Source organism: Berghia stephanieae, chromosome 3 (assembly GCF_034508935.2).
Source record: "Berghia stephanieae isolate SIO BIC M18660-M18661 chromosome 3, UCSD_Bste_1.3, whole genome shotgun sequence".
NCBI classification, from domain to species: Eukaryota; Metazoa; Mollusca; class Gastropoda; order Nudibranchia; family Aeolidiidae; genus Berghia; species Berghia stephanieae.
This window is the reverse complement of record NC_088362.1, coordinates 44,298,527-44,309,500: the sequence shown is the minus strand read 5'-3', so window position 1 is coordinate 44,309,500 and position 10,974 is coordinate 44,298,527. Positions and strand designations below refer to the sequence as shown.

Sequence of the window (10,974 nt, the reverse complement as noted above, 5' to 3'; positions counted from 1 at the left end):
TGTAGTCAGTGATCGCACGGCGACAATGCTATCAAAATCTCTTGCCCTGGTGTTCTGTCTTTGGACAAGACACATTACACACATTACCCAACTCGACTCAATTGTGAATGAGAATCTGACCATAGTGAAAAGATAATATAGTAGGTAGGGAGCGAACGAAACGGATAGCTTGAAAATTTTGTTTTCATATGGGCTTCTGGGCATAGAGAAAGAAAAGAAAAATACATATTGAGTGCCTATTGTGAATCCGTATATATGCGTCATATAGTCGTTCATATTCAAATACCTATTATAAAATATAAATACTCACGTCCAAAGAAGCCACTGCTTCCCCCTGTAAGTAAAGAGAAACGTAGAAATTCAAATTAAAGACATCAAACACACTGAAGACAAAATATTTACCTTATAATGAGATTTTCTTTTTTTTTTTTTTAGGATGCATATTATCAACAAGATCTGTCATGAAAAGTTATTCTTTAGGTACTAGCTTGACCTTTTGTTCATTTATAAGATATTGTGAATGTTATCTATGCGTCTATTTGATCTTTCTTTTGTTCTTATTAACTTTTATCTATTTATATCTGAATATATGACAATGTATATAAAGGAATTAGACACAGGAAAACCCTTTGAAACTAAACGCCGTGAAAATGTCGAACTGTTGTGGAAAACTTTTTTAGAACGCATTAAAAATCAAACATCCCCTGTGTGGCTATGTGTTCTAGTGATATGACACTCGCTTTCGGATCGGAAGATCCTGGGTTCGAGCCTCGCCTGGTGCATAGTTGAGTCTACAAAAAGGCTCTTTACTCACAGTCTCTCGCTGTACTCAGGTGTAAAATGAGTACCAGGCCGTTAACAGCGTTGTCTCTATCGGAATAAAATTGTAAGGCGCCATGCCATGTTCTATATTATGCTACCTTTACTGCTGGTCAGGGACCTTTTGTAAGGCGCTCTGAAAACGTTAAGCGGATATTGCGTTACATAAAAGTTCAAGTTACTTTTAAAATTGTCCGCCACATTGAATATGTTCTGTAATTTGTAAGAAAATGGATTCATGAGAGTAAAACTTACATTAAGCAAATGTATCTAATACTTATTTTTTTATGAAAGTTGAATATGAAGTTGAATTAAGTTCGAATCAGTAGTTATATTGTAAACAATTGATAAAAGGAGATAAAAGTCAATCCTACTTACAGTATGCACTGACATGAGCCATCAATACAAACAGCATGAGAGCTGAAAGGATTATTTTAAGGGAGATCATTGTTGAAATTATGTTTTGATTTATTGAAGTCGAAGTTGTTTCCCTTGGTTTATATGGATTCACGTTGGATCAGTGATCCTGAAATAAAAAAAAAGAGGGAAGATACTCATAATATAAACAATGTCTTACGTATGAAGGAAGCATTGCAATATTAAAAAAACAACAACATTTTTTCTTCATATAGCGGTATGGTCATTGCTTCGTACCCAAAGGGTATCAAGTTTAATTCTCTGCCTCATGTGTGGTCTTGAGCAGAAGACCTCACCCTGGGTCACTTTCCTGTCCTGCATCGCTCCTGACCCTTGGGTTATTTCCTGAGAATAGATCCTAAAGAAACATAATTCCACCATTTGGTATCAGTAACTGTTTTATATATAGTATATTATCATAAATTATTTATTTATTCTTTTCTTTTTAATCCGCTGAATCTGAAAAAAAAATGCTCTCATTAGTTGGAAAATTATTAATTCCAAAATCGATCCATTAAAATCAACATCGACTTGTCAAAATGTTTGCTGTTAGCTTGAGACCTTCTTTAAAACACTTTGACTTAACTTTGTGATATGAAATGATTAGTTATCAGTCAATCGTGTTAAACGTGAAATGATTATCGAACAAATTCATCACTCATCGCATCGAAATGGTATTATGACGGAGTGAACCAGATTCTAAAAATAGACGTAGAGTTTTAAATCATCAAAGTTTATTTGAATGAACATGCGTCAATTGAGAAGAGTAATTGTAGTTCCAATAACTACTGAAGTCTCACGGTTTGTAATTCTAAAAATGTTCGCATTAATTTCAATTTTTTGGAACCTAATTCACCCCAACAAAATACCGAATAATGACGGTAAGTCACATTTATTTGATAAAAATCTTTAACAGTGTGTATGAAACAGTGCCAGACACACTTAGTCTTTCATGTCCAAGATCAAACCTCAGATCATTACATGGAAGAAGGCTCCATTATTTTCCTTTTATATCACCTGTTGAAAACATCTTCGTTTTAACCATTATAAGAAGGTGGTTTTACCTTTATCTGACATCACATCATATCATTTTAATCATTTATCACGGTTTTCTATACCCTTATCTAAAATCACATCATACTATATTTTATCTTTTAATCACGATACACACACACACACACACACACACAGAGAGAGAGAGAGAGAGAGAGACAGAGATAGATAGATAGATAAATAGATAGATAGATAGATAGATAGATAGAGAGAGAGAGAGAGAGAGAGAGAGAGAAAGAGAGAGAGATAGAGAGATAGATAGATAGATAGATAGATAGAGGAGAGAGAGAGAGAGAAGAGAGAGGAGAGAGAGAGAGAGAGAGAGAGATGGGGTGGTGGACGAGGGGGGGGGGGGGGTTGTCAGAAGTCTGATCCGTCCAAAATTAAATAAAACATGGTGCGCAAGGCACCAGAGTTTTGATCCGCCAGTCATGAAAATCAAGACTTCAGAGTTTTGATCCGCCGTCCGTCTATATAATAAACGTGATTGGGTCTATATGACGACACAGTGACGCGTGGAATGAGAATAAAGAAAGCCCATGATATTCACATCACATAGGATATTTTTCCCATATCTTTTCCAATTCATAAATCCGGAAACCGACCATTGTTGTAATGGAAATCTCAAAAAATGACGCAACATATCGACCACTACAACAGTGTTAAACAAGGCTCATAATTGCGTTCAAATGTCAGACCTGCATACATGTAAACGTCGCTGGAAACATTCATAAAAATGTGTCTCATAGATTGCGGTATTACAAAACAGTATACATTATTTTTATCTTACTCATGGGGATAATAATCAAACCTGGTCCTAATAGGATTCAATAGTCTGATGTCACGTCCGCCCAGCAACGAGCAGCTTGGTTCTAAACAAAGAAAATCGGTACTTTTTATTCTTCATGCTGGCTAGAATTTTGTCACTTGTTATGTCTTCAGAATGTATAAAAATCAAAACATGATCAGATTTATAATTGTTTTTCTCCTCTTGATACACTTTTATGCTCGTCATAAAGGCGTCCGTTATTGTTCCGATACAGGTTGCTAAGTTACTATGCGTCATTACGAGGGAGGGAAGTGACGTCACGACTGTTGAAGCCTATTGTAACAGCATCTTGCCGGCGTAATGTCTCGTCTGATATGGGGACCGCCACATGATAAAATTTGATTGTTTTAAATGATAAATTACTATATATCTCCACTCTTTATAACGTGTACAAGATTGCAATGTGCGTTTTATCAGACCCCTCCACTAGTTTCTACTAATATATATATATATATATATATATATATATATATATATATATATATATATATATATATATATATATATATATATATTAGTCATTACCTTTTTATTAATTTCTAATCGTTGGATTGTCCTGTTGTTCTTTTGTTTTTTGTTTTTCTTTGGGGGGGGGGGGGGGGGTAAAATAATGCGATAAATACGAGTAACGAGTAACTCTCGCCTCCAGCTTAGATCTATAAGCACTAAAGGGACCGGCCGTTAATAATAACATTTTGTTTCTTAGTTACCAATCCAATGCAAGTTAATCTAGACGCCTAGTAATGATACCATTTATTAAATTATTGTTTACGAATTTTTTGTTAACTTAACATAATTTATCCCAATGTGCTTGATTTTCGAACTAGAATGTTTCTTATTGATTTTATTTGTTGTGTATTACCACACAACAGCCAGGGGCTTGGCTATAATATTGGTTGATTTGGTGCCTGGCACCGCATCCATTAACTCAATCAACCCTAACACCGACTATATCCGTAGTTTTCCCGGGGTTACTTTTACCCCGTACTTATTTATTACATTTTTTCTGAGACTAATTATAGGCGTAGTATCACAACTAATGCTTTAGTTTTTTAATGTCAATGGTAGTTGAATAAAACTATCTCTGCACATGCTCATTTTAATACAAATTTTTTTCCAATTTTGAAAAGTAGCAAAAATCACTAGGATTGAGTGAGTTAAAAAAAATGGATTACATCATTTAAAAAATATTAAACTGAGGAATGGTAAATACCGCCTCTTACTTATTTGAGTAAGTCTTTTCTCTTTTTTTTTTCTTTCTTTTGTATTTACAAATATAGCATGGTTTTAGTCATTTTCTTCTGATTCTGGCACCACCTTATACTGTAAGCATGCCACGCGACTGACCACAGCCACCAAGAAAAGTAAAACAAAAAAAGAAAAAAAAATACACATTTATACTATGCTTTTACTACGGCTTCGCCTTGCTAAATGTTATCTACAATGCTTCATCTATTCATAGAAGCAAGCAATATCATTTGAAACTAATTTCCATTTAATTCATTACAAGTCTCAGCTGATCCCACTTTTTGCACCAGCACTTGATCGTCCTTTTTGTACCAGCACTTTTACAAAAATCCGCCACTGCATACTATGATGTTAATTGCCAGGTACGTATTTACTCCCAACGGAGTGAAGTATTTTAAGTGTTTTACACGACGTGTACATAATGTATTATGCAGGTCTAACATCCGACCCCCATTGTGGGTCTAGTTTAACATTGTTGCATTGGACAATATTTTGCGTCATCTTTTGAGATTTCCATGACAACAATGAACCCACAATGAATGGGGTAATCAGACCTGCAAATAAGTGCATGTTAGTTTTACACAATGCCACAGGGACAAGACCAGAGTTTTGCGATTATAATGCGCGTGTCACAGGATTTTCTTTTGACACAAGACAATCAACCTTGTCACTCGGTGCGTTTATGTTTTCTATTTTATCCATTGTGTCACGCGATGTAACGAACTAATTTTGTTGTTGACAATTTGTATTGTTCCAGTCTAGAAAGCCTTTTTAAGAACGCGTTAACAATGTTCCTTTTCACGAAATCAATACCCGACCCTTATTGATAGATTTCTCTCATTTATTTCATAAATGATTATAGCCGGAGGTAACTTGTTCGTTAAAGTGTGCCCTATTCTTGTGGGAATTGGTCTAAACACTGAAATGAATGGCTGTTTTTGTCCTTCAAAATAAAGCTAACATTGTGATAATCTCACAGACTGATCCGGTAGGGATTTTTGAAAAATATTTAAATTTTTTTGTTTGTAATCAACAAATACAAAGGCAGAAATTAATATAATAACTAGCCTACCATAATCGGTTTTTATAATAAAAAATAAAAAATATTACCCCCTCTCCCCAGTCAAATCGACTTGTAACTTGGCAATAATCAAGTGGTCCATTTATTAGGCAGTATTACAAGTAACAGGGGACAGCTTGACTCCGCGGTACGGTCTGTGCTTCGTACCCGAAAGGTAACGAGTTTGAACACCCACCGCTGAGCTGTGTGGCCTTGAGCAAGTCACCTCGTTCTAGCTCAATTTGCGGCCCTGCTGCGGCCGAAGCCTGGGTTATTCCAGTCTTCCCTTGGAATAGACCATAGAGACAAATATCCCCTATGGGATGAATAAAGGGAATTTTATTTATTATTTATAACTCATTTGCGATCATTTTCGGCATTTTAAAATAAGCTCCAACGAAATGTCGTACCGTTCTATTTGCAGGTCTGATAACCGAATGCAATTCTGGGTTTGTTTTAACATTGTTGTTATGGACAATGTTATGAATTGGTTTGATAGTGTTCCCATTACAATCATGAGACCACAACAATTTGGCTATCTGGCCTGCATAAAATACACGTCGATACCAATTCTGATTTTTATAAACAAACAAAGCACGTATTTTTAAAAAAATGAGTTTTTATATAGCGCAATATCTACTAAACGTGCTCAAAGCGCTTTACAATGGGTCCCTGGCCAACAGCAATACTTAACATGTAGGACGTGACATGACGCCTGTTAGGCGAGATTACATTTTTTTCTAACAGAGACAACGCTGTAAACGGGCAGGTACTCATTTTACACCTGAGTACGGTGAGAGAATGTGAGTAAAGATTCTTTTCCAAAGACTCAACTTTCTGCCGAGCGAGGCTCGAACCCAGGACCTTTCGATCCTAAAGCGAGTGTCATACCACAAGATCACATATTGGCCTGGAAAACTCGTCCTTTAATTTTCAATTGATAAAAATGACCGTCATCTTGGAAACAGTCAGTCAAACCTGAGACTTCGTGCCATCATATTAGCAAACATTCTCAAATCTGGGACTTCAACGAAGTCCCATGTTTGAGAGTTTCGCCAAGACGAGGGTCATTTTAATCGATCGATACATGAAGGACGAGATTTCTGGCCAAAATATTTTAAATACGTATAATATTTTTCCCGAATGTAGAAGGATACAAAATTTAATTAAAACAGCTCGTTTCTATAAAAAATAATGAAAATACTTCCTCAAAATGCAAGAATAACGTGAAGAAGAATAGTCCAAACCTGAAGAGGCAGGGAACGTTCAGCCACCAGTTAGGTAGTTCTAACGCTCCAAATGATTAGTGACTTCGATGAATGCAAAAAGTGCTCTGGTGAGGTCTTACGACGGACCTTCTTTTATATACGACTGTAATACATCACTTTGTTATATAATGTATAATACATATATATTGTCTTGTCCAGTCTGGGTTTAGGTGTGTAAAAGGCGGTAGGAGTGAAGGGGGATGGGGAGGGAATATTGGCAAAGGGGGAAGGGAGGAGGGAGAGAGAGAGATAGATAGATAGATAGATAGATAGATAGATAGATAGATAGATAGAGAGAGAGAGAGAGAGAGGGGGGGGGGGGTAGGGGGATAGGAAGGGGGGGGGGTGTCATTTATATATACTCATATCGATATGATAGTTGTAACCATTCATTTTCACGTCAAGAAAACAACTCGTTAAAAGTAAAAAATTAATATCGATATTTAAGTTATTTTAATAAACTTCATCGGGATTTTAGATATAAATGAATAGCAGTAGATAGAGCGTGATCTAAGAGACCTCATTAATAAATTAATTAGATTTATCTTATTCATATAACATATCTTTGTTGACATGGACAGAGCAGTGGGATGGGCGTGAGGAAGATGTTCATTGACTGTACGTTCTATAGAAATGAAATTACCGGAAGTTGTAAAACATAGAATAAATGTTCGTGCTTTGCATTATCAATTCTAAATTATCATTTTAAAATTCCGAATATCAGGCCCGTCCAGATTATTTTGTTTCTGTATGGGTTTGTTTATGTTACCACGTTATGTACGACTAGGAAGTTAAATCGGTATTCTCTTGATTAAAGGAAATTCTCTACCTGACAGCTTGATGACAATTTTAACCCTTGAATAGTGAGACTCCCTTTTTTTCTTCCAAAAGAAAGATTTCTTAAGTTATAAATCATTGTCGTAACCATGCCAAAATTGCCGTTTTCACCAAGCCGGCAGTTACAACAATGCTTAATAATATCAATGCAATAATTAAGGAACAAGGAGTTGTGTAAAATAAATATATGAAAAATTTTGTATGAAATAGTGCCAGACAAAGCAAGCAAGAAAGAAAAAATAAATCCATTCCAAAACATCAGCCTGTCAATCGAGGTGGGCTGTTTTATTATAGATGTTTTTTTCTTCTAGTGATTTTTTTTCTTGCTTTGTCTGGCACTGTTTCATTAACAGCCATGCTGTCATGCTCTATCAAAATACATTTCTTCTCTCTCTTGTTGCGACTGTTGCCTTCATGGATTGGTGGGTGTTATATCACTTAGAATAGAACAGATCCCTGTTTGTAAAGGATTGAAGCACATTGTACATAATCCTACAAGGAAATGCTTTAAAATTCATTTATCGATGCTGCGCGTTCGACATCAATCCTACTCTTTTGGTTTGCTATTTTTGTTTTGTCAGCCAGAGAAATCATCATTTTCTTTAGCAAAATGTCCTTCTCATTTATAGATCAAAAATCTTAAAACTTTGACTTTATCTTTAGTAATATAACACTCAACTTGTGACCCGAAAGGCCCGGTTTGAGTCCCGTTTTAAGCGGCGCGGATTAAGATAAATTGTTAACATTTTCTCATCATACTCCGGTGTAAAAGTAGTACCTGGACGGTAATAGCAGTCTCGTTGACGAAAAATCACAATTGTTATAGCAGAGCCTGAAAAAGTACTATGCCGCGTACTATTTATTTTGTATGTGTTGATGTTTGCATGTCACTGCTCGTAAAGTATTTTGAGTACTTAAAATGGATGATGCGTCATATATAATAGTTTACGTTTTTTAGACCCTCCATCCTTACCTGTCTTGTAATTACACCAATGTGATTTTAAATTACCAGCCAGAAATAGTGAGAAATTCTAGTTCATGTAATAATGTTCATGTTGTACTTCCTTTAGGAATGAAATAGAGGAAGTTGTAAGTTCTTAAACACGCAAGAAAGCGATTACGAAGGTATTTTGATTGCGACAACAGCTGTGTCTAATATTCATGTTAGGCTTTGTAACAACAAGGTGACTACATTACCAACTACTGAATAAATATGCAAAAAATGGCCTTTTGAACAATGTATCGCACTTCAACAAAGGAATACCTATTCGAACCCGACTTTTTCCAACTTGTCTTTTCTTTAACCAAGAACATTAAGACCCCATTGCTTACTTTGCGCAGACTCTGACTGCCGGGATAAAAGCGGGATGTTTTAAAGACAGATCCTAAAGACAATTTTCCCCTTTGAATTAGTAAAGAGAATGTATTCAGGGCCGTACATAGCTCAATTTTGTGATTCTCATAGTGCTTTGCGATGCTGCCTAACGACAGCCACGCTTCATCTGTGGGAACTTTCCACCTGTTCCACATGGACACGTTGTGCAACGAACCTGAGACAGCAGATCATCGAGAGTTGTGTTGTGACGAGGCGGTCGGGAGGGTTCGCGACTCTACACAAATGCGGCAACAAATTCGCCTCCTGGATGGACCATAGTCTATAGATATAGTCAAAAAAATAATTATGCCCTTCCGCCACGAGATCATAAGATATCGTCGCCTAGGCATTCCACGAAGGAATACAGATAATTCATCAAACAAGATGTCTGATGTCAACAGGAATAACCCATGTTATCCAAGTGATCAAATTGGCGGTTAATAATCTTGCCCAAGGAAAAAAACGAAAGTGTCTGAAGCTGGGCTCGAACCTGAGACCTTCTGGGTCAAAGTGTAATGAATTAACGACTCGGCCACTTCGCCCACCTAGATATGGTAATGTGAGACGAAACCATTAGAAGCTGTCGCTATCCCATCGTCCAGCATAACATTGGAGATCCAATTTTTCAACTATTTAGTACAAACAATTCCTATGTGCGCCCCCTTCTGAGCGAGTATTATTGCAGTATCTACCACAACCAAGTTTGGCATTAACTAATAACAATCTTTTTGACCCCGTGTCCATCTGGTTGTACATTTGGGAGATAGAACTGAGTCTATTGGATCTGGCAGAAAATATTTTGCGATAGCAAACAATTCTTGTTGTCCTTTTATCGCTCCAAAAACCAGGACAAACTTTTACAGATTTGTACGGTCTTGTGTTCTGATACACGACTTCTGACATATAGGTCCTTGGTTCCGGTCCAGCTGTTGTGGCGTTAAGGAACAGACTCTTTTCTAACATTCTCTCATCATATTTGGAGTTAAATGAGCACCAAGCTGGCAGCGTCTGTGTCTTTGTCGAAAAAAATAGAATTGTAATCACGCACACAGGCAGCATTTTGTTCAAAGTTGCTGTTTACTCGGTCCCAATTGTAAAGCGCTTTGAGGGCATTCAGTGGGTATCCCTGCTCACGTTTATATCCTATTATCTGTGAGTGAGGCAAAGTTAAGTATTTATCGAAAAATCGTGTCCGGTATTCCAGCCAAAAGCCCTCTTGTATGTCAGAGTACTCCCCTGAGATAGAAAGTTGCGTTGGAAATGCCATAGACTTGGATATATACGTGCAACCAGCTGCTAGTCCATCTTTGCATACGGTGGTGGTTTTTAGTAGTTGCCATCTTTGCATAGGGTGATGGTTTTTAGTAGTTGCCATCTTCGCATAGGGTGGTGGTTTTTAGTAGTTGCCATCTTTGCATAGGGTGGTGGTTTTTAGTAGTTGCCATCTTTGCATACGGTGGTGGTTTTTTAGTAGTTGCCAAAATACTACCGTGTTCTGAAAAAAAACGCTTGTTCAAAATTTTGTTCAAAAAACTCAACTTCTTCTATTTCATTTATGAATTCTCAGGTTTGCGAGTTTTTTTTTGTGTGGACAACATGGGGTCATTTTAACTGATTGGTATTTGAAAGACGAATTTTCTGGCCAAAATGTTAAATATGTACTTTTTTCATATATTTATCTATCGATTTATATTAAAGATCTAGCTATCCCGTCACTTCTGGTTGGATGCTGATGGCCGGATTTGGGGTAGGGAGTAAAAATTAAATTGAAATAACGAAGATTTGAACCCTAGTTATTTAGCGGTAGCTTTCTCTCCTTACTCATTGGACCATTTTCTCTAGAACTTATCATAATTCTAGACTTCCATGTCTGAGACAAACTAAAGGAGAGTGCATTGTTACTGTCCATTTAACATTTAAAAAAACCAAAAGAACAAAACATAACAAAAACAAAACAAAAAACAAACAAAAACAAAATAAAACGAAACGGTATAAGCTCTTATTCCGTGGGATTTTTGGCTCTGAAGTACTGCTTACATTCAACTATAAAACAAAAGGGCCTCAATTG

General features: G+C 36.5%; 1 protein-coding gene across 3 annotated transcripts in view; it reads right to left on the bottom strand.

Moving 5' to 3' along the window:
* Nucleotides 1–6,789, bottom strand: part of LOC144967806 (uncharacterized) — an 18,521-nt gene extending 11,732 nt beyond the window's left edge. For all 3 annotated transcript variants that reach the window (XM_078905462.1, XM_078905460.1, XM_078905461.1), the window contains exons 1-3: nucleotides 6,674–6,789; nucleotides 1,198–1,345; nucleotides 311–334 (exon numbers count right to left, since the gene is read on the bottom strand). In XM_078905462.1, coding sequence (XP_078761588.1) covers nucleotides 311–334; nucleotides 1,198–1,267 — 94 coding nt within the window. In that variant the 5' untranslated portion in view covers nucleotides 1,268–1,345; nucleotides 6,674–6,789. The remainder of the gene's footprint in view (nucleotides 1–310; nucleotides 335–1,197; nucleotides 1,346–6,673) is intronic.
* Between the last annotated feature and the right edge of the window lie 4,185 nt (nucleotides 6,790–10,974).